The following is a 21,571-nucleotide window of genomic DNA, read 5'->3' as shown; positions in this document are numbered from 1 at the left end:
GAAAATCAGTTTAAGGCAAAGCTGTAGGTGAGTAGGCGAGGGACTGATAATAAAGTACTTGAATGATGTTGAAGACTTTAAAAGAGAATTTTCAGAGCACAGAGACTTTGTATGAATTCCTTGAGTAGTGCTGCTCACTGCAACACTCCCAGGACAGGAATGCATTGCCTTTTTAGTCTTTCATTCAGAAAAACAGGACACCAAAGTGTAAATGAGCTCTGCATACAAATGAATCCATTTTATCTATACCTACAGCTTCACCAATTACTGATGTGTAGCCACAGGCAGAGATGAGGATGATACCTCTTCTGCTTGGCAGTTATGAAAGACTGAACTGTGAAAGATGAAATGTGAACTGCAGCTGCATGTGTCAGGGACACAGAGGCTGCTGAAATGCATTTGAGAGATGAGATGCTAAACTGAGCTCCATGAGAGCAGTCTGGTTCAGTTACAGTCTCCCAGGTGTGGTGCTTAGGAGCATGCAAGCAGAATAACTTCTGGATCTTTTGGATCACTTCTTGTTAGAATAGAAAACCACTTCTGCAGTGGAGATTGTATAATGGTTGGAATAGTTTTTCTTGCGCAAATTTGAAGTAGGCATGTAAGTGTTTAATTGTGCCTGATTGTGAACAAGGCCCAAGCAGAGTTAGATTGTCATTATGAGTTCCCTGTGATAAGCTTTTTAACAAACTTTAATCTAATTTAAACAGTGGAAAAAAAAAAAGGCCCAAGTAGGAAAAACACTTGTTTGGAATAAAACACCTGTGCAAATGAGCATCACTGCCTTTCTCAGGAGAACTGGAGCAGTTCTGCAGAGTTGTGCGAGCACTGAGTTATTTGCTAAACAGCAAAATTCTGTGTTTTCAGAACAGTGTGATAAAGTAAAAACGCAGAGGGCTTCATTCTGCTCTTTCATCAAGTGGGGTGCTAATATACCTCTGCTGTTGTTATCAAAGTAACTGCATTTCAGCTTGATGCCACTTAAGGCCTGGAGACCCCCAAGGCAGGGTGGTTGTCAGAGCTTGGACAGGACGAAGCACAGAAGTGAAGCAATTCCATCCATAAAACAATTTTGAAGCCAATGCACTGATGGGAGTTGCTCTTTCTAAGGAAAACTTAACTTGTATGACTGACCCATAACTCCAACCTGTCTGAGCAGTGAGTGATTAGTCTGCACAAAAAGCTGTAGCAAAGCCTTGGTGCAGGGCTGATAAGCTGCCACAGCTGCTTGTAAACCTGCTGAGCATTTTGTCACTGAAGGCTTTTCATCACCTTTGTAGCACTTCCTCCTTCTTTGGTTTAAAATTAGAGCCCAGACTAGAAGGGGAGCAGGGAGGAAATCAATACACTTGGCTGACAGTCACTAGAGTTGCTTGCGCTTGTGTTTTGTTTTTTTGTTTTTTTTTTTTGCATCAAATAACTGGCTTCAAATGTTCTTGGCCTCCTTCTGCCTTTTTATAAACTATGAGCTACAATGGAATGATGTCTCCAGCTTTGTAGCACAGAGGATTAACATACATTTTAAACAGTACATAAAGCTGTCAGAGTGCAGCACAAGCTCATAACAGTTTGTGGTGACCTGTGGGCTCTCGGGTAGCTAGGGAGCAGCCAGACTGAGACAACAGCACAACTGTGAAGAGTGCTAATAGCTGAGTGGCAAACTCATCTCAAATATTTTTGTCTTTACAGGCAGGGTTTCCTTTTTCACCTCTGGATCAGAGAATCTTCATCGGGTGGAAAAGGTTCACTGGGGCACTCGTTTTGCCATCACCATCTCCTTCACTTGCAACCCAGACCATGGCATTGGGGATCCACTCTTGGTATAATTCCTCTGAAGATGGAACAGGAGGTCAAATGGAATGAGAGAAGCCCTGCGAGAGGAAAGAGGGTGATAACATCTCTTGTAACCTCACATTCAACTAGAATTTCCCAGTTGTATTAAAATATTGTAATAAACTTTGTTTTCACATGTCCTTTTCTGTAGATGGTGCAGAGTGCCTTAGAGACCATCTTAAATTTAGTGTATTCTGAAGATGGCCTTCATGTCCCAAAGGGATAGTCCACAAAGAAGAGTCCTAGAGTGGGCTCTTTATTTTCTGTTTATTTTTTTAAATCTCTGGTTTAAGATGAAAACAGTCACTTGGACCATGACTCCCTGTGCTGCTGTTACTTCTTTCTTAATTATTTAGTTTATACAGTTACTAATGGGATGTAGAAACCTTGACCTAAGTTACCAGAGCAAAATGAGTGTTACTCATCTGAACATTCCTTCTATTGAAAGGAATGGATCCTCCTTTGCATGGGCCCTGGTGAGCAATGCACCTGTGATTTGACTACTGGGACTTACCTAACTTTTTTTTAATTGAATTGCTACAGGTATTTTCTGCTATAAACTGCAATTAGTTATAGAATTAGATATATGATTCTCTGGCTAGCCAGAAAACATGATGCTTTTGGATTACAAATGCTTTTGTGTGCTAAGGAATGTCATGGTATTAGACCCCTCTGGTCAGAATGCAGCATTCCCAATTCACCTTATTTTCTGAGTCGTGATGAAAATGAGCTAGAATCTCAGTTTTCAAGTTATTAAGAGTGATTTATGGAGATGGCTTGGCTGTCTCACCCAGCACATGTAGTAAATATTAAAGAGGAGAGCTGGGCAGAGGTAATCAGACTGCTGTGTGGGGACTGAGGGAAGCTGGTGTCCAGCTGCATTTTAAAGTGATAGAGTCTTGAGCTGAAGCTCAGTACTAAAACACTCCTGGGCCCAGTAAATACATATTTTCAGGGTAGTCTTAAGAGTAAGTTGAAGGAAATGCTCTTTTTATCTTTTCCAAAGTGCTGTTTTATTTGTTTCAGAAAGTTTCTCAATACTTCTTTTTGGACTTCTTTCAGTTGAATGTAAAGAATTTTTGCTGTTAACTAGGACCATTAGTCTAATGTTGCTTGAACAGTAAATTGCAAGGACTTGAGAAAAGAGGGGATGATTGCATTGCAGTACAGATTAAGTAATAAATGTACAATCTTGCCAGCTACCTTGCTTTCTTATTACAATCAACTTACTACAATCAACTGCTTTCCTGGTTTAAAGCTTGGAAAAATTTGATTCTTAGGGTTACCTAGAGCTTTAAGATTAGGGCCTTTTCCATAGAATTACGTGATAGCAGTGGAGTCTGAATATGAATGGACCTGTGTGGATTCGGATTGGGATTCTCCAGGCTGATGTCCTGTGTTCCAAAATTCTTAACTTCACTCAAAGTCCAACAAGCTAATGTTAAACTACAGGGGAGATCTCGGGAAACATCCTCTGAGGTGTTCACCTTCTGAAGATCCTGTGTGTTGTAAGATCTCCCAAACATGGTACATCTCTCATGCTATGGATTGATTGTCATTCAGAAAAAAAAATCAAGTTGGTATTTGTCTTTTGGAGTTTTTAGGCTTCATTAATTGTGTTCAATATTGATGACCAAATCTGTCAAGCATGATTTGTGGAAAAACAGGTATAGTGTAACTGGTCAGAGAATTAAGCTTTTGAAAGAAACAGAATAATTTAACATTTCAGTACCAACCAGCTGCTAATAGAAGCTTCAATATTCAGGCTACTAAAAGCATTATCTAGATCTGTGAAGAAATTGAATAGCAAATGAGGAAGTACAGTGTGATCTAAAAGATTCTGAACCCAGCTGCCCATGGGAGAACAGTAATTGCAGGAAGGGTGATGTTCCTGGGGAGTTCACAGAGCATTTAACAATAAACTTGGGTTAATTTATTTTTGTCTACTAAAATACCCAGAATAACTTTTTACTAAGCGTATCTCTTCCCAGTACTTGACAGATAATTCTGAATTTAGAATATCTGAATTAGTGCCTGTCCTCCTGGAGGTTCAGCCTGCCTGTTGTTATGGGAAATGCAGTGCTCTGTTTCTTAACTCTGATTACTCTGAGGGCAGAATTTGTTCTGTTAAACTACCATAAATCTGACCCCAAAGTGCTGCAGACAACTGCTCTTAATTGATCATATGGTGAGGGCAGGCTTGGGCTGATGTTTCCCAGTTGTGGAAAAACCTTTGTAAAGAGCCTGTGTGGTTAAAGGGCAGTAAAGAAAGGTCAGTGCACATACAGTGTGATCTGGGGCTAAGTCCTGGCATTAGATTTACAGCCTTGTACCTGAAAGGATACTTGTAAGTGTTTTGGAATATTGATTTGTGTTATGAAAGAAAAATACTTGTAAGGAAAGGTAAAGCCTGCTTTTTTTAAAAGTCACAGAGTGAAATAGCAAATGTGGCAGGAGAGCATCTTAGAGTTTGAATCCCTTCTATGAAATTGAATGAAGCTTCCCAAAGACTTTCATGCACTTGTGCTACTTTTAAAATTCTTTCCATTTAAAAATTTTGGGGAATAGCAGGATCTTTGTAGAATTAACAGGTATGTGATCAGATTAGTTTTTGAGTGTGAACCGAGCCTTCAGTCCTGTAACATGCATTTTATTTTAACTTTTTTATCCCTTCTGACAAGATTTTAGCAACTCTGAGTGCTCTTCTTGGCATTTCTTATATATAAAATGTTCATTGTCTGAGCAGTTGTGGTTTATGATTCCTTATAGATCAACTGAAGGCTTGGAAAGGTAATTTATGTTGAGATTTTCCTGATTATGTATTGTCCACCTGAAATTCTCTAAGCTTCATCTTACAGAATTTCAAGTCCAGAAATGTGTTCTGGACTATTCTGTTTACAATAAGATCTTAATTTGGATTTATAGCAGAAATTTGATTTCATGTCTTAGTTTTGTTTATAAGGTCAATAAAAGGATAATTCTGGAGACTGTAGCACAGAATGATGTGCACATTAAAATAAAAGTGTAGCTGAAACGGCAGGCTGTCAGGAAAATCTGGTTTTGTTTCTTCAATTTGTAATCGTTAGTACATTTGAATTTCTCCTTTATCAGCTTTCCTTTCCCCATTAAATACAAATGGCTTTGCCTCTAATGTAAAGTTCCTCACATTCCTTCCACATCCAGATCAGCTATCCTTACACAGTGTTTGCAAGTGAAATGGACCTAAGATGCTCATATATAGCTTTGGGCAATACTATATATATATATGGGCAATATATTTTTTATATATATATATATAATAAATGCATGTTCTATATAGGTATTATCTATATAATATGTCTTGTTTAAATTCTAGGAATAAACCCAGGAAATGTTGCCAGCATCAAGGCTCTCTTAAGGAGGAAAAAACAAATAATAAAATACAAAAACCAACCCTCCTCTTCTTCCCTCCTTCAAGGGAAAAAACCCAAAAAAACAACCAACCCAGTTCCTATCTCTCTTTTTTGAGTCTCCTGTGCAGAAATCCAGCAAAACATTCCAAGAACAGGAGAAGAGTTATTTCCTTTCTGATCTGCAGATGGCTCTGGCACACATGGATCATCTTCACCCCATTCAGAAAAGCAAAGCAGCCTCAGAACCCCAGCAGAGTCATTGCAAGTGGTGAGTGTCTGCAGCTGTTTGTAAAATACCCTGAGGAGCTATAGCATCCTCTGCCTTACCTTTGCTTTTGCAAACCTTTTTAGGAAGCTGAAAGCTAAATTAAGTTGGCTTTGTTGGAACCTGCCAGTCAGCTCTTTTGATGACAGTCCAGTTATCCCTAATGTATCTGTTCAGGCACTTCTTGTCTTCCATTTGAGTATTGGTGGCTTGTGCTAAAGCTTTCCAGGCAACATAACTCTGGCCTCTTTCCAAACTGCACATCTTTCTTTGATTCTGTCCATTATCTCCTCTCAAATCATTTATTTCATCTCTCATTTCTGTCCCAGCATCCTTAAGCTTTTACCCATAGCATAGATTGAACAGGGTATATGAGCTCAGTCCACTATCTATCCGTGGACTGGCCCATTAGAACTAAAAAGGAATTACCTTTTTCCACATGACCCTGTTTGCTCATGCAGTGTATTAATCTTTATGAAGAATTTGTAGCAGTAGTGGAACTGTCAAGTGTACTCAGGTTTTGAGATTTTCATTCTTCAACGTTCTTGGGATTTGGAACCATAAGGACAAAGTTTTACTCATTTTTTAATCTTTTAGTTGAGGTGTAGATGCACCTTCTTCTCAGTTGCTCTTCATCGAGGTTCTACTCTTGCATTTGCAGTCAAGTCTTCTCTCTGCTCATTTTCCCTTTCTAGTTATACACACAATTTGTTGGAGATCTTTGTTCAGACCACACGCAGATAGGAAGAATCTCATTTCTCAGCACAGGTACAAAATAAATGCATGTGAGTTTCTCAGGAAGGCATTTCTCAGTACCCAGCCAAAAACCCCCAGCTTGGGAGGTGATGAAGGCACTTGATCATGTCACACTTACTGGTGCCAAGAGCCTTGAAGTCTCCCATCTTCACAGCTCACTGCCTTCTACCTTTGAGGCTTTGTATTTTCATCTCCACAGCTGGAATTTGAGGCCTCTTGACTTCGTTTTTGAAATGCTTTTAGCACTTCCAGATTGCTTGTGAGTCAGTGATGTGCATGCTGCAAGAATTATCACTTTCAATACAAGTTCATCATGTTTTGACTCAAGCTAAGACTGTGAGCTAGGATTTGGAGTAGGCTATTAAAACTTGTCCTCTTCCTAATTGTTCTCCTTAAATTAAATACTTCAGCCATAAAGCATGAACAGATGGGCAGTAATCCAAAGCTTTTCTATAGCTGAATTGTACAGGGAGGTATTTTTGAGATAGTCAGGTCTAAATTAATTGTTCTGTCCTCTGGTCAGGCCGGCTTTGTGACTTGCAGGATCCTGAGCAAGGCAGAGGTGAAGATGCTTGACAGCAGCTGTGCTTTCACCTGATTGCCCTGGAGTGGGAGGTATAGTAGTGCTGCAATTGTGTGTGCACTTATAGAGGCTTATCTATTAAAGTTGCAAATATAAGGGACACTAATATCCTTTTATTAGATCTTCACATAATTGAAAAACCAAAAAGCTTTGAGCCTTAAAGGGTTTGAGCCTTGTTTTTAATGAATGAAATTGAGTGAGTATGAAATTGAGTAAGTGAATCAATTAACTTCAGGAAAAAAAATGTCATTGTCTGCCTCTCCCCAGCCCATCAGCTGAACAGGGTTATTGAACCTTAGATTTCTTTCCTTCTAGTTGTGGATGGACACACAGCAGGGGAGAACTCTCATCCTGGTTATTAAGCTGCCTCCTGAGGCTGCAGCTACTACTTGCTTTACACATCCATAGGTACTTCCCAAGTGTTGGAGAGGGTGTGTTGGTGGTAAGGAGAACACAAAGGTTGGGCAAGGACTGCAAAATCTTTTTTAAGTGAAAAAAATTTTGGGTCCCTGGTGGTGATGACTCTTGCTGGATGCACTGAGTAGTACAGCTGCACCATGTAGGAGACAAAAGATTTTCCAGTTGTGCTCAAGACCCTGAAAGGTGAGGACAGCATGTGTACATCTGAGCCAGCTTTATTCTTGGAGCATGCCAGTGGTTCAGGTTTGTATCAGTGTGAAAAATCAGTGTGAAAAAAGTGTGTGTATAATCTGCCTCTAAATTAGCTGCCTTGAACTTGGGAAACATAATTTTGTTAGGAAGAATGCAGGTGTGGAAAGAATGCTTGAGTTAATAAGATTATCTAATCTCAGTCTCCTTCAAGAGTACTAGCCTGACCATAAATATTAAAGTAAGTTTTTACAGATAATAGCCAAGAATGCTTCCTAACCATGCAAGGATTTACTGTTCCTAAAGAACTAAAGTTCAAACTAATCTGAAATACAAAAACTCCATCAAACTGAGCATTTTGCAACACCGTGGTATTGCAACTAAAAGCCAGCCTCTGTCTGGGCTCAGGCTTAAGCCAGCCCTCAGCTGGAATTTTACAAGTGACTCAGATGCAGATTGCTGATCTTCTGTGTTTCTGCAAACTAAATTAAGATTGTTCTTATGGTACCTGAGTTATCTGCTCAGGCTTTTCCTGATTTAATCCTCCTTTTGCTCCAGTTCCTGTCAGAGAGCAGGGGAAGGTTCCTGCTGGGGTAGTGCCACCAATGCACCTCCTGTACCCTGATGTAGCTCCCAGCAGCATCAGCTCAGCTGTCTCCTTTCAGGAGACAGTTACTCTAAACAGCTGAGATGGTGTTTATCTGGGGGCCAGGACTCCATCAATTTGTCCAGTTTATGTTTGGAAGAGGCAGTAAAACTGATGCTTACAAGAATTCTGACTGCACATACTCCTGTGTAGGAAGCCAAGAAAACCCTGGCGTCCCTTGACCCCTCAGAGGGCAGGAGATGGAGACCGCCCCAGGAGGAGGTTCAGGGTATGGCAGGGCTGGGTGGCTTTTTCTGTCTGTCAAGGCTGAAATGCAGTCAGCATGTGGGACAGGGAGGACACATCTGCCAGACCTGGACTCTAAGGAAGTGATTGCAGCAGAAAAGACTCTGTGGCTCCATTCATGTGGAACAGTTTGGCAAAACAGTCAATAATGGGCCTGCTGAAGTACTCAACTGGTTACCCTTCCAGGTGGTTTGTTCTGTCCTTCTGAGAGTTACAATCTTGGACAGGTTTGTATCTCATTTCATTCAACAATTTTGCAACCAGAAGTAACTGCAGGAAGGATGTGGCTTCCTGCTGCTGCAAGGGAGGAACTGCCAAGTTTGTCAGATTTTAAAACTGACCTACTTTGACAACTCTTCTGTTTTGCAGAATTTACCTTGCAGAGTTTGTTCTGAAAGACTTCTTTAAAACTTATTGTCCTGGTTTGGGCCAGGATAAAGTTTATTTTCAGTCTTGTAATTTTGCTTTCAGCTAAGTCTCTGGTAAGCAGCTGTACTTGCTGACACTAACAGCAAGTTTCTCAGTCAGTGTCTGCTGCTAGGACTGATAATGCTCCATGTTTATAGTTACTGCTGGAGAATGTTCTGCAGAACCAAGGGCACTGCTCCATTCTGAGGAGCATCTTATGCTCGGGAAAGAGACCAAAATTGACCAAACAGAGTATTTCATCACATACACCTCATACTCAGGACAAATTTGAGGGATCACGAGGGTCAAACTCCTTCCTTCTTGCCCTTCTTCTCCTGTCCCTGTTTGCTTCAGCATCCTGGGAAGATTCCATCCGTTCCTCTGCCTGTGCTCCTGATCCATTCCAGCCTGAATCTGTGTGTTCCTGACTCCAGTTCCCAACTGCTGCTGACTCCAGGATTCCAGCCTAGACTTTTCCAGGGCTGCCCTGCAGCCTCAGGGGTGACCTGAGAGTTATTGGGAGAGAGGGGAGGACCGTGGTATAATTTTTCTATATATTTGTATTAATTTACTTTTTTTTTCTTTTTTATCATGTATTCATTAAAGCTGTGTAGTTTAGTTTCCAACCCATAAGTCTCTCTCCCTTATTCTCTCTCCTTTCTTAATCAGGGAGGGGAATTAATCGAGAGCATTTGTCATTTGGTTAACTGCTGGCCCAGTGTTAAACCATGACACTTACTTTCCTTTTTTGCAGCATTTAACATAAGTACAAGAAGTTCATGGATGCCTTTGTAAAAGACTGGTGTGTCTCCAGACAAGCAAGATCTGACTTATTCTAATGTCTTCTCCCTAAAAGAAAAATTAATTTTCCTTTATTCTGAAGCATATTGTGAAGGATGAACTTCAAGTATGGACTCCTCCTCTTTATTGTGTGTGCAAGACTGGAAGACCTGCTAGCATCCTCTGGACAATAAACTTGCCCCCTAAACCTTAAATTATCAATAACCTCAAACATAGGCAACTGTGTGAGATCAGCAGCAACAGAAAAAGTCCAGGGACTCAAAAGCTTTTTACCTGCTCACACTGGGCTCCGTTCAATGCTTTCACTTTTGCTATTTTGTCTGTAATGTCATTTTTTTCCATCAGATGAGAATTTGGTTTCAGAAGTGCCTGTGTGCTTACAGGTGAGTTGTTCTAATTGAACCTCTCACTGGAGACTGACAGCAGCTTCAGAGAGCTCTTGATGCCCACGAAGCCAAATGTGGGAGGGTTGGAGGTATCAGGGAATAAGGACAAAAGCCATGACACCACAAGATGAAGAGCAGGTGACATCTTGATAACTGAAGATTGAAGAGAAAATCATTCCTGCTTCTCCTGGCAATGTGGGTGAGCAAAGGTTTTCAAATCCAGGGAAGGTGTGTTGTTTTGGAAAGCTAAATTTAGCAGTGATTAAATGAGCTCTTAATTAACCAAATATTCCCCCTGCTTGCCTTTCCAAATAATTCAATAACAGAACAATTATAATGAACTCAGCAAGTAATTACTATACATTCCAGGCACTGCCCTTGCCTCCAAAACCACCAGCTGTTAATGTGCCAGGAAACGAAGTCCATGAAGTGTGAGTCAAATAATTGAAAACCAAACAGGAAAAAAAACTCCACAGGGTCAGAGGCAGCATAAAGAAAACTGCTGCTCCATGCTGAGTCCTTCAGTGTGTAATCCCTTTCAGATGATCCATCATAAAAATTATTAGTGTGGATGGAAGCACTATGCCGCACTATGTTTTTATGGGTGCTCTGGCAAAGAGATAAAGGTTCCTGATGGTTATTCTGCCTTGCAAGACTGTACAAAGCCTCCCTCTAGAGAGGGAAGCCACTGCCTTACTGACCAGAAAGGAGAAACCAGACAGTAAAGCCCAAATCCTCTGAGAACACACTCTGAGAACTGAGTCTTAACAGTATTTCTAGCTGCAGCAGGGTAAAAGTCATTGTATTGTGAAACCAGTAATTTGCTGAGCTGTGTGATATTTTAAATAAAAATAAGCTCAAGTGCACTCATGATTTTTAACACCAATTTGAAGATGTTGTTTCACAAGCACTTCTTTTCATGGCCCATCAGTTGTATTGGTTGAACTGCCTGGAGGTAGGTGATGAATTTTACTGGGCCACGAAATAGTTGGTTTTGGCTCGATTAGAAAAAAAAACCAAAAAGCCTATAAAACAGAATGACTTAATCTTTTCTTGCCTTTTAGTGGGCTAAACTCAAGATTCCTTTTTCTTTTCCTTTCTTCTTTTCTTTTACTTGAAGAACAGAGTTAGACACTGAATACCCAGGGCCCACAACATCTGGTAGAGATGTTTTACCTCCGTATGGGTGGAGGTAGAAGGCCAAGCAATGCTCCAGCTCTATCCCCATCCCTCCACTGTGATCTCCCCATTAAAGCCAGATCTGCTGGGAGCTTTTCCCTTAGGATTGGGCAGTACAGATTGTGGAGCATCCTTTTCTCAGCCTCCCTAAGAGAAGCTGCTGCAAAGACAGAGGCAGTGGTTTGAAATATGAGAGATGTTTGTCATAACAAACTCTCCTTTGTATTCAAACAAACAAAACCAGTTCCTCTGTTGCTATTTCCTCTGCTTCTGTTGGGAATTTCTTGTGCTGTGTGTGCTTAAGGCAGGTAAAGGTTCCTCAGCAGATTTGATCATTCTAAAAAGATGCTAACAGCAAAACACCAGGGAAGCTCTGTTGTGATTAGTAATCAGTGATGAGTGTAGGAAGAATTTGTTCTATTCAGCATTCTCTGCACCAAGATCCTGCAATCAGAGCAGGCTGTGGCAGGGCTCTGCCTGGAAGAGATGCTCTGCCTTCACCTCCAGTGACCCCATTGCTGCTAACCCATAGCGTGGAGAAGAGGAGGCTGCTGGGTGGTAAAGACAAAAGAGTTTGTTTCCCTGCCATATCTCCTGCTCTTGTTTCTCATCTAAAGAGTGTGAGGGGGGTATAGATGCACTGCAATGATGATGCTTTTATCAGGATGCTAATTTCAGCCATGTTCCCAGCCAAGTCCAGCTGCCATTGCTGTGGGCTACAGGCTCATTTTTGTCAGCTGGTTGCTGGTAATCAAAGGCAGAGATGTTCTGGTGCACAAGCCTTTCCTCCCTTCAACCAGTAACAGCCAGGGCAAACCCTCAGCTGTGGGTTTGCAGCACTGCTGTTTTCTAAGCTACTGGTCACCAGGAGCACATGAATTAGCAATTTCTCTGAGGTCACAGTGCAAGCCAGTGGGCAATTTGTGTGAGAAGCCAGGACTTCTGACCCTGTCCCCCATTTCAGATAATCTTGAGCTGGGATGGCTTGACAGGCACAGGCAACATCAAACCCACTGTAAATCTCTTCTGTAAATCTCCTATTAGCTATCTCTAAGCCTGCCTGGGTTACTTATCAACAGCATTAGTGCTTTTGGGATGAATGGCCTGCAAGACCCCCAGCAGATGATGTGAATGAAAATAAATATATACACTAGGGTGGGATCAGGTAAGTGCTGCCACCACAAGGCATGAGGCAGGTGGGTGCTGGAGACTTTCCATGTCATCCTGCTGCCACTTCTTAATCTGAATGCTGCCCAGGGGCAGAAAGCTGCTTTCAAAACATGGTGGCAACAGGTAACCAGGGCTCTAGCTGCTTTTACAATAATGCTGTTGTAAGATACTCCCTTTTACACTGTTAAATGAAACAAAAAGATCTGTTACAAGTAAAAGGCAGAAACTCAATTTACATCAGTGGGGTTGATGGAATTTTGAGCAGTGTAATGCTGGGAGCTGACAGCCAGGCTGTGCTTCCCAAAGGGAGGATGCTGCAGGAGGTTGGGATGGGAGCTGGTACTGCCTACTGCCATGCACGGCTGGGACCTGCATGTCCCTGGAGGTTTAGGTGTCCTTTCTCCATGTGCCCTCCAGAGTGCCACCGTCTCTCTCCTTTAAGCATTACTACATTGCAGTTAGTTTACCTGCTCCATCCTTCCAGATTTCTGACAGTGAAATTCAATGTACCTGAGAAGTACTTGCTATGTAGTGTATTTTCCTGGGAGGCTTCTTGCAAGAACTTGTGGTTCTCAAATGTCAAGCTGATATTTTAAAAATATAAAAGGCATAGAAGTGTTGTGAATTTGATGGATGTCCCTGATGAGGTTTGCAGGAGTGCATATATGAAGTGGGAACTGTCCCCAAAAGGCTGTGTTTATGGGCACACCACACTGAGCATCAGGATCTCCCTTGCTTTGTTTGGATGAAATCATGGTTGGTTTTAGTTAAGAATTCAGAAGCTGAGTTCAAGATCCTAATGGGAACACTCAAGGAAAGGCTAATGACATCTCCTAGAGACACTGCCCTAAACAAGCTGGAACAAACTTGGCAGATTTTACTTCTCCAGCATTAGCACCACGTTGCTTTTAGAATTGTATCCTCAGCCAAGGATTAGAATTGTATCCTCAGCAGCTAATACTGCTGTCTGCTTTGATTTTGCACAAATTTATTTACTGCTTTCCCTCCAGATGGAGGGGTTTGGGTGGGATCTTCTGTAATGGTGAAGTTCAGCCTTCTCTAAAAGATGCAATGAATGCTTCTTAAGTCTTCACCTTGTTTCTCACCACAGAATCATTCCTAGCATTTACAAAAAATGTTTCATTTAAATTAAAAATTAAATTTTAAATTGAGAAAAACAGAAAAGTAGAGCCCAAATGCCAGAATAATTCTGCAGGATTTATTTTTCTTTTTCCTCTTTTAATTGGGCCTTTCTTGGGCAGGCCAAAGAAAAATATTGTTGCAGCAATTTTGCTTTGTCATATCCCATCGGGTAGGTTTTCTTTGGGGACAAGAAGACTCTAGTTGGGCCCACAGAGCACAAAGCTCAGTTTTGATTGAACTAGGATGAAGTTAGTCTCCCCCAAAGGTAATATACAGCCTGCTGGAAACCTGGTGCAGGCAGAAAGCTGGATTCCTGAGCAGAAATATGACTAATTTTCAATAACTTCTAATATATGTCCTGTATAAGGGTTTAATATACCCCAATAACTTCTTCCAGTGTTGGGTGTCCGGCAGGAACCAAGCAAGCTCTGTCCTCTGTTTCCACAAAACTGCACCTGGGCTATCCAAACCCACCAGATCCCTTGCTACTGAGACAAATTTTTCTCTGCTATGTTTTAGATTTATTCCCAGCAAGCCAGCTCGGACAATGACAGTAACAATAACTCTAAAGGGTACTTATATCCGTGAAGATGTTGATACAATTTTGAAGACAAAACAATATATTTCTTAGGAACCACAGCAATTAACTCCAAGTCTTTACAATTACCTGGAAAAAAATCTTGAAAGTAACAGTAACAACCACTACTATAAAAAAAAAATCCCCAGCTGAGCTAAACTGTAGTTTGTCACCAGCTCTGGGTGTTTCTGTGGGTGCTGGCAATGAGGGTGCTGTGCAAAATGACAGGAATAAAGTTACTCAGGGTTGAACATAGAAAGAAATGTGGGGAAATTAGCACTTGGATGTAGGATTTCTCTTAACAACAGACTTTTGTTAGTAACATATACTTTAAAGATAGTGAATGCTGTTACATAGTTGGCTTGTGCCTTGACTGTGTGCAGCCACTATAGTTTAAAGCCTAAAATAAAAAGCAATCTTTTTTTCCTGTGCCCTCAGGATGGATGATCGGTGCTGTCACCAGAGGGATGGTCTCTTCTCCCAGGCAGCTCTCAGTAAGACAAGAGGCCATGGGCTTAAGCTCTGCCAGGGGATGTTTAGGTTGGATATTAAGAAGAAATTCTTTACAGAGAGAGTGATCAGGCATTGGAATAGGCTGCCCAGGGAGGGGGTGGATTCTCCATCCCTGGAGGTTTTTAAGAGACTGAATGTGGCACTGAGTGCCATGGGCTGGGAACCACGGTGGTAGTGGATTAAGGGCTGGACTTGATGATCTCAGAGGTCCTTTCCAACCTGTCTGATTCTGTGAAAAACAGGAAACAGGTGAGGTGATGCCACTCACATCAGCAGTATTGAGTGAACTGTTTTCTGCCTTCTGAAGGATGAAATGACTCTGATACACAACAGTAAGAGTCGAGCGCCCCCAAATCAGCCAAACTTCCCAGCAAAGACTTTTTTGAGCTTCCTTGAGGCTTCCTCAGGTCCTGCATTATCTGCTCCCATGGCTTGAGGGCTGGGCTGGAAGATAAGGTTTATGGTCTTTCTCTTGTCACCCTGATGGGGGAACAGCTTGGTCATCTCCCCTGTTCTCCTCGGTTGCTGCTGCTGGGCAGCGAGCTGAGCATTCTGTACTGCACATGGTGCAAATTGTTCATAACATCAATTCTAGTTCAATTACAAGCTAAGCACCAAAAATTTCTGCTAAAATAGGAATGAAAATGATTTGCTCAAACTCATAATTAAATTCTAATGTCTTTTGAACATTCATTGCGAATTTAGTTTAAAAAATTGGGGACAAAGACAATTACAAAACCCCCATATGATTGCAGGTAGTCTGCAAAAATTGAGTGAGGTTCAAATGGAGTCTCCTATGTCTGGGGAAAAGAGCCATTCTCTCTTGTCCCCCAAGGACTGGCTTTTTCTCTTTTCAATTGAGAGCAAAAAACCTGCCATTGCTGCAGTAGTTGCTACCTTAGATTAAAGGCAGGAAAGGGCACTAAGGATGAAACTGGGTTTCTTTCACACTCTGGATTGGTTTGTTGGGTTTTTTTTGGTCAGAAATCCCTAAGGAGTATTGGAAAAGATTTTCTAGTGATTAAACTAATTTTTTTCTTGTGGTGCTGCAGGGACAACCTCTGTCCCAAAACAAAACTGCTGTCACCTATTCTAAAATTCCCATTTAGCTGAAGAACCAGCTGTGTTATTAAATGTGCTGCAAAATATCATTTATAACAACAAAAAAGCCCCATTAAACCCCACAGGGTTACAGTGATTTGGGTATGATAAATGATTCCAGGCTAAACGTTACTTGCCTTCTCAGAATGTAGGAGAACACCTACAGTAAAATTGTTTTTCAGGAAAATCACCACATTTTCTCAGTTCATCCCAATTTCCCTGTTGTTACTTCAGCCCTATCCTGAGATGCTTCAGATTCACCATGAAGTGACAAGATGCACGGAGTCTGCATTTGCAAAGTGTCACCATCTGCACACTGGTGATGGGTCTACCTCAATTTTCATACACTTTCACAGCCTCTGTGGTTGGGGTTTTATCTTGTGGGTTTTGGGAGTCCTGACTCATCCCTTTCAGTGTTGAGGACAAGTAACCCATTTCTCCTCCCTCACACAGAAAATAGCTCAGGTTTACAGAAGTTTAGCATGAGCTGCACAGAGGGAGATGGTCTGGGTTTGGAAGGATCTCAGTATTCAGAAGCAAAAGACTCTCCCCAGAATACTTGTGATCAGCTGCAGGCAGAGCTACCCCTTATGGGTAACTTGAAGTTTGGGTCAGCCCTGGATAGGACTCTGCTATAGACAGGCAGCAGCAATCCCCTTCCAAAGCAAACTGCCAGATTAATTTGTTTTTGTTGCTCCAGGAAGATCCATTGGCCAAAGATCCTCATAGCCAAAACACGAGCAGACCCAGAAGAGTCAAGAATCACCCAACTACAGACATGAGGAGCCCAGTTAAAACATCTGCTCTTGCAGGATATTTATGAAGCCAGTCAAGCCTACTGACTTTTGGCAGTTTAACTGGTCCAACAGGATGGATGTTGTTTATTTAATTAATCTTTTAAATTGAGCTCTGATCCCCAGTATGAGAGGCTCCTAAGGAGCTGTGTTTGTGAAGGTCTGTGCTGTGTCGTGCTGCCTGTGCTGCTGAAAAGTCATTGTGCCTTATGCACAGCAGCATCTTCTAGTTGCTGGCCAGTTCTGTAATGTGCTTTGTGGGTATCATCAAATTCACTGGTTCTTTCCTTAGAGTAACCTCATACAGGTTTATTAAAGCCTGATGGGAGGGAGGAGCAGTGCTGGGATGGGACCAGGCTGAAGCACATATTGCTTGAAAAACCCATTGAGTGACAAATATTATGCCTTTCATCTGGTGCTCCTCTATCAACCCTTTGATGTTTAATGCTCTGGTGATATGACACACAAAGCCCACCCCCTATGCACTGTGTGTGACACTGAGCAGAGAAGCAGAACCCCTCTAGGGCCTGATGGGACATCTCAAAGTGTACCCCAAATCAAACCCTGATCATCCCCACATTAGGTTCCAAGTGTAGATTTTGTCTGCTCTGCATGTTCATCCCTGTTTTTTTTCTAGACACGACTCCTTTTCAGATTCTTATTAATAACTTTATGTCCGGACTGTTTGGCTTTAGATGTTTCAATGTTTAGATTCTTGAACAAAGATGTTGTGGGGTTCTTTTAAAGCAGAAAGTGTAGTCCCTAATACTCTCTTTTTGCATCTATACAGCTCTTGGGTCACCTCCTTCCCCTTACATACACCTGTTCACACATATATCCTGTGCCTTGCAACTGTTTCATACATGGTAATCACCCATCCTCCAGCAGCCTTATGATGCTGTGGTGGGTAAGTGGCCTTCCAAGGACCTTCTTTTCCAGCCAAGCAACGGAAATCAAGACACATTGGGATGGTGTCAGGTCAGGATCCAAATCAGGGTGCTTTGCTTTGTTTTGTTTGTGTTTTTTTTTTAAATTGTAGCCATGAGGAAACAGATATATTTTTTTATCTTGGAGGTGGGCAGATGGCACGTGCAAGCCCTGGAAGGGGTGCAGCTACTGCTGAGATTTGCCAGGACATCTGTTTGGCCACACTGCAGTGATCCCTGAGAGCATACCATGCAGATGAGGCACATACCTAACCTCCCCACACTGCCTTTGGAGTTAAAGTTTCTCTTTGTTATTACATGGGAATGACTTCCAGCCTCAGAAATGGGAAGCAAAGGAGAAATAACAGTGACTTCAGGATGAATAATTAAAAAATGAATTAGTTCCTGAAAAGCTGTTCCTAGATAGGATTGCCACCTGCTCTCCCTGCCAGTTCCCAATGTAAACTGTGTTTGAGTCCCCCTCTTTCATGAGGAAATGGCACCATTAGCTCTACTTACACTGCCCAGCCCAGCAGCCTACATGGTACTGGAACATGGAAAATGGTCACCAGTGTTTTAGACAGTCTCATGGTTAGAAGCAATACTAGCAGTCCTAAGGTGTGTCACTGCTTTCTCCCTCCCTGAAAAGCACCCCAAAACTGCATCTCTAAGAATGCCTGACTGCCAGCACAAGGAAGGTGCTTCCCTGGTCTTCAGCCAATGTGTACCCTGAAGGATTTATTTTTCTTCTCTTTGTTCAGTGCATAAAATCCAGTGTGTTGCCATGTTCTCTGTTGTGCTGGTACTTTGTCTCTGCTGTAGCTCTAAAAAGTGTACCCTAAAGTTTGGCTGGGGCCATGAGAGGATCACCCAAGGACACAGGAACCTGCGGGGCTCCTCTCAAGCAGATGGGGTCAGAGTCTGCCATAAGAGAGTGAAAATTACTGTTCCCTAAGCAAGTGCTTGTTGTTTCAGAAGTCCCTGGACATCACTAGGTGCTGGCAATAGTTTATGGAACTCATATCATGCTTTACTTATCCCTGGAGCCTGTCGCAGAGCAGGAATCATAGAATCATAGAATTGGCTGGGTTGGAAGGGACCTCAGAGATCATCGAGTCCAACCCTTGAACCACCGTTACGGTTGCTAGACCATGGCACTGAGTGCCACATCCAGTCTCTTTTAAAATATCTCCAGGGATGGAGAATCCACTACTTCCCTGGGCAGTCCATTCCAATGCTTGATCACTCTCTCTGTAAAGAAATTCTTTCTAATATCTAACCTAAACTTCCCCTGGCACAACTTAAGACCCTGCCCTCTTGTCTTGTTGAAAGTCGTCTGGCAAAAGAGCCCAACCCCCACCTGGCTCCAACCTCCTTTCAGGAAGTTGTAGAGAGCAATGAGGTCTCCCCTGAGCCACCTCTTCTTTAGGCTGAACAGCCTCAGCTCCCTCAGCCTCTCCTCATAGGGTCTGTGCTCGAGTCCCTTCACCAGCCTGGTTGCCCTCCTTTGGACTTGCTCCAGGACCTCAATATCCTTCCTAAACTGAGGGGCCCAGAACTGGACACAGGACTCGAGGTGTGGCCTCACCAGCACTGAGTACGGGGCAGAATCACTTCCTTGGACCTGCTGGCGACGCTGTTCCTGATACAGGCCAGGATGCCATTGGCCTTCTTGGCCACCTGGGCACACTGCTGGCTCATGTTCAGCTTCCTGGCAATCCAGACTCCCAGGTTCCTTTCTGCCTGGCTGCTCTCTAGCCTCTGTACCCAGCTTGTAGAGCTGCATGGGGTTGTTGTGGCCAAAGTGCAGGACCCAGCACTTGGCCGTGTTGAACCTCATCCCATTGGAATCAGCCCAACTCTCCAGTCTGTCCAGGTCCCTCTGCAGAGCCCTCCTGCCTTCCAGTTGATCCACACTTCCCCCCAGTTAGTGTCGTCTGCAAAGCTTAGTGTTGTCTGTGAAATATGAGTAATATTGAACCCAACTTCATGTCCACATACAGGATCTCTTTGGAGAACAGCTGGGAACAGCAGCCGCTCCCCTGGTAAATACACCCCCTGTGCTGGGTGAAGAGACTATGCAAGGGGAAACCTGCTGATGGTCCACTTTTTATTTTGCATATATTTTATAAACTGAGGATTTACAATTCTTTAAATGCTTACAGGTATTTCTAGTATCTGTGGTGAAGGTTTCTATAAGGTACTGAGTGGGGTGAAGAAGAGCAGAATACATTGAGGCAAAATTCATTGGATGAAATGTCATGAATAAGTTTGTCCCTTTTATGGTAAGTCTCATGATATAGGATTCAGTCATTTTTCTTAGACTGAGTCATTTCAGGACTCTGAATGATAGGATTATAGGACATTTCTCTTTGTTTCTAAATTTTTTGTTTCTCAAGCCCTGTCGACTGTTGAGAAAGGGACCAATTTTAAAAGAAAAGTCTCTGGCAAACTCAAATCCCCTTAGGTAGAAATCTTAATAAATTACAAGCTCTTTTTAGGTAATCCTGTGGTTTCTGCCAGCTTACCTTGTGGTTTTTGAATGCTTGAAGTTCAATGTGCTGCTGCACTGAATTTCAAAATAGAGACTTTAAGCTTGATGAAACCAGAATGTAACAGCACCAGAATGTAACAGCAAATAGGAAAAGGGGCTTAAAGGTCTCTTTAAACACACTGGGAACAGACAATGGTGATATACAGGGCAAAACTGAGGTTTGCACCTGATTTATATACCAGGCAATTTCAGACTTTTGTGAGTCTAAGCCAGCTGTAGTCTGAGGATAGCACTGAGAAACTGCACAGGAGAAATGGTGCAGAGATGAAGCTGGGCAAAACTCAGGAAAGTGTGAAAGGAATTTTTGGCAGAACTGAACAAAGCATCCACCTCATCTCCTGCACCCAAAACCCAGAAGGGTTTGTTCTTTTTGGTTCCTGGCAGGACCCCCTGACAGCCCTAAGCCAGATGGAAATTAAAACATCTCACAGCACTTGGGTTCACACAACCTCTTGTCCCTAACTAGAGTTGACCACCAGAAATGTGTTTTTAGGACCCTTCATGGCTAAGGGATCCCAAAGCCCTACCTTGGCCAGACACTCCGCTGGTCCTGGTGTCTCTAGAGTGCTCCTCTTCCTCACTTGTCCTTCAGTGTGGCCATGCCCAGGACCTCCGAGCTGTAGTCAAACTGGTTGCTGGAGGACATGGACCGTCCCCAGGAGCACTGGAGGTTGGAGCCCCTCTTGCGGAAGGAGGACGTGAACCTGTAGAAGTTGCGGTGCCTGTTGCGCAGGTACTCCCGGTAGTTTTTGGTGAGTAGGGTGTAGAGGAAGGGGTTGATGCAGCTGTTGCTGTAGGTCAAGCAGGTCACCAGGTAGTTAATGCACTTTTGGGTTTGGGTGGTGAGCTGCAGGGGGCTGCTGTAGAGTCGCACCAGCTGCCAGATCCAAAAGGGCAGGAAGCAGGCCCAGAAGACCAGCACGATGCTGAAAATCATGATGAGGACTTTCTGCCGGGGGGACTTCTTGCTCTTCTCCTTGTGGGGGGGGTTCCTCTGGGACTCCAGGTATGTCCTGGCCAGGCGTGTGTAGAGGAAGCCAATGATGATCCCTGGGGCCATGATGCTGGTGCTGAAGAGCACAGTCAGGTAGGTCCGGTAGGCGTCCAAGCTCCAGGTGGGTGCACACATCCTCTTCACCTTCCCCTCTGCCTTGCCCCCCTCAGTCAGGGTGACCATCAGCATCATGGGCAGAGTGAGGAGTAGTGAGACCGACCAGACAACCCCCGCCGTCACCTTCCGGTAGCTGCGTGACCGCTTCAGGGTGTCCAGGGGTCGGGTGACAGCCAGGTACCGCTCGGTGCACATCAGGGTGAGGGTGAAGATGCTGGCGTGCATGGTGAGCAGGTCCAGGCTGAGCAGGATGCGGCATCCCAGGTCCCCGAAGTACCAGTCCTGGGCCAGGTAGGTGCAGACGATGAAGGGGATGGTGGAGAGGTAGAGCAGGTCGGCCAGGGCCAGGCTGACGATGGAGCTGTACATGGGGGCTGCGCAGCGAGCCGAGTGGCACATCACCACCAGCGTGTAGACGTTTCCCGCCACCCCGGCCACGTACATCACCGACAGCACCGTCCCGAAGGCCGAAGGGATGAGCAGGGGGCCTCCCCCGGGGGACCCACTGCCCCCCGCCGCCGCCGAGCCGTTCCCCCCCGCCGCCGCCGTCCCGTTGGGCTCCATGGGCGGCGGCGGAG

At 43.4% G+C, this 21,571-nt stretch overlaps 2 protein-coding genes across 2 annotated transcripts in view; one reads left to right on the top strand and one right to left on the bottom strand.

The window, feature by feature from the left end:
* Positions 1–1,839, top strand: part of OGFOD3 (2-oxoglutarate and iron dependent oxygenase domain containing 3) — a 31,114-nt gene extending 29,275 nt beyond the window's left edge. The window contains exon 9 of the mRNA XM_030461660.1: positions 1,690–1,839. Within this exon, the coding sequence (XP_030317520.1) occupies positions 1,690–1,826 (137 nt within the window). The 3' untranslated portion in view covers positions 1,827–1,839. The remainder of the gene's footprint in view (positions 1–1,689) is intronic.
* On the bottom strand, positions 1,383–21,558 carry UTS2R (urotensin 2 receptor). The gene is made up of 2 exons (XM_008499818.2): positions 20,410–21,558; positions 1,383–1,871 (listed from the first exon to the last, which is right to left on the bottom strand). The coding sequence occupies exon 1, from the start codon at positions 21,555–21,557 to the stop codon at positions 20,460–20,462; it is 1,098 nt and encodes a 365-aa protein (XP_008498040.2). The 5' UTR covers position 21,558; the 3' UTR covers positions 1,383–1,871; positions 20,410–20,459.
* Positions 21,559–21,571: the final 13 nt, after the last annotated feature.

This window comes from Calypte anna, chromosome 18, assembly GCF_003957555.1.
Source record: "Calypte anna isolate BGI_N300 chromosome 18, bCalAnn1_v1.p, whole genome shotgun sequence".
NCBI classification, from domain to species: Eukaryota; Metazoa; Chordata; class Aves; order Apodiformes; family Trochilidae; genus Calypte; species Calypte anna.
The sequence above is the reverse complement of the archived record's forward strand: the minus strand, read 5'-3'. Positions and strand labels throughout refer to the sequence as shown.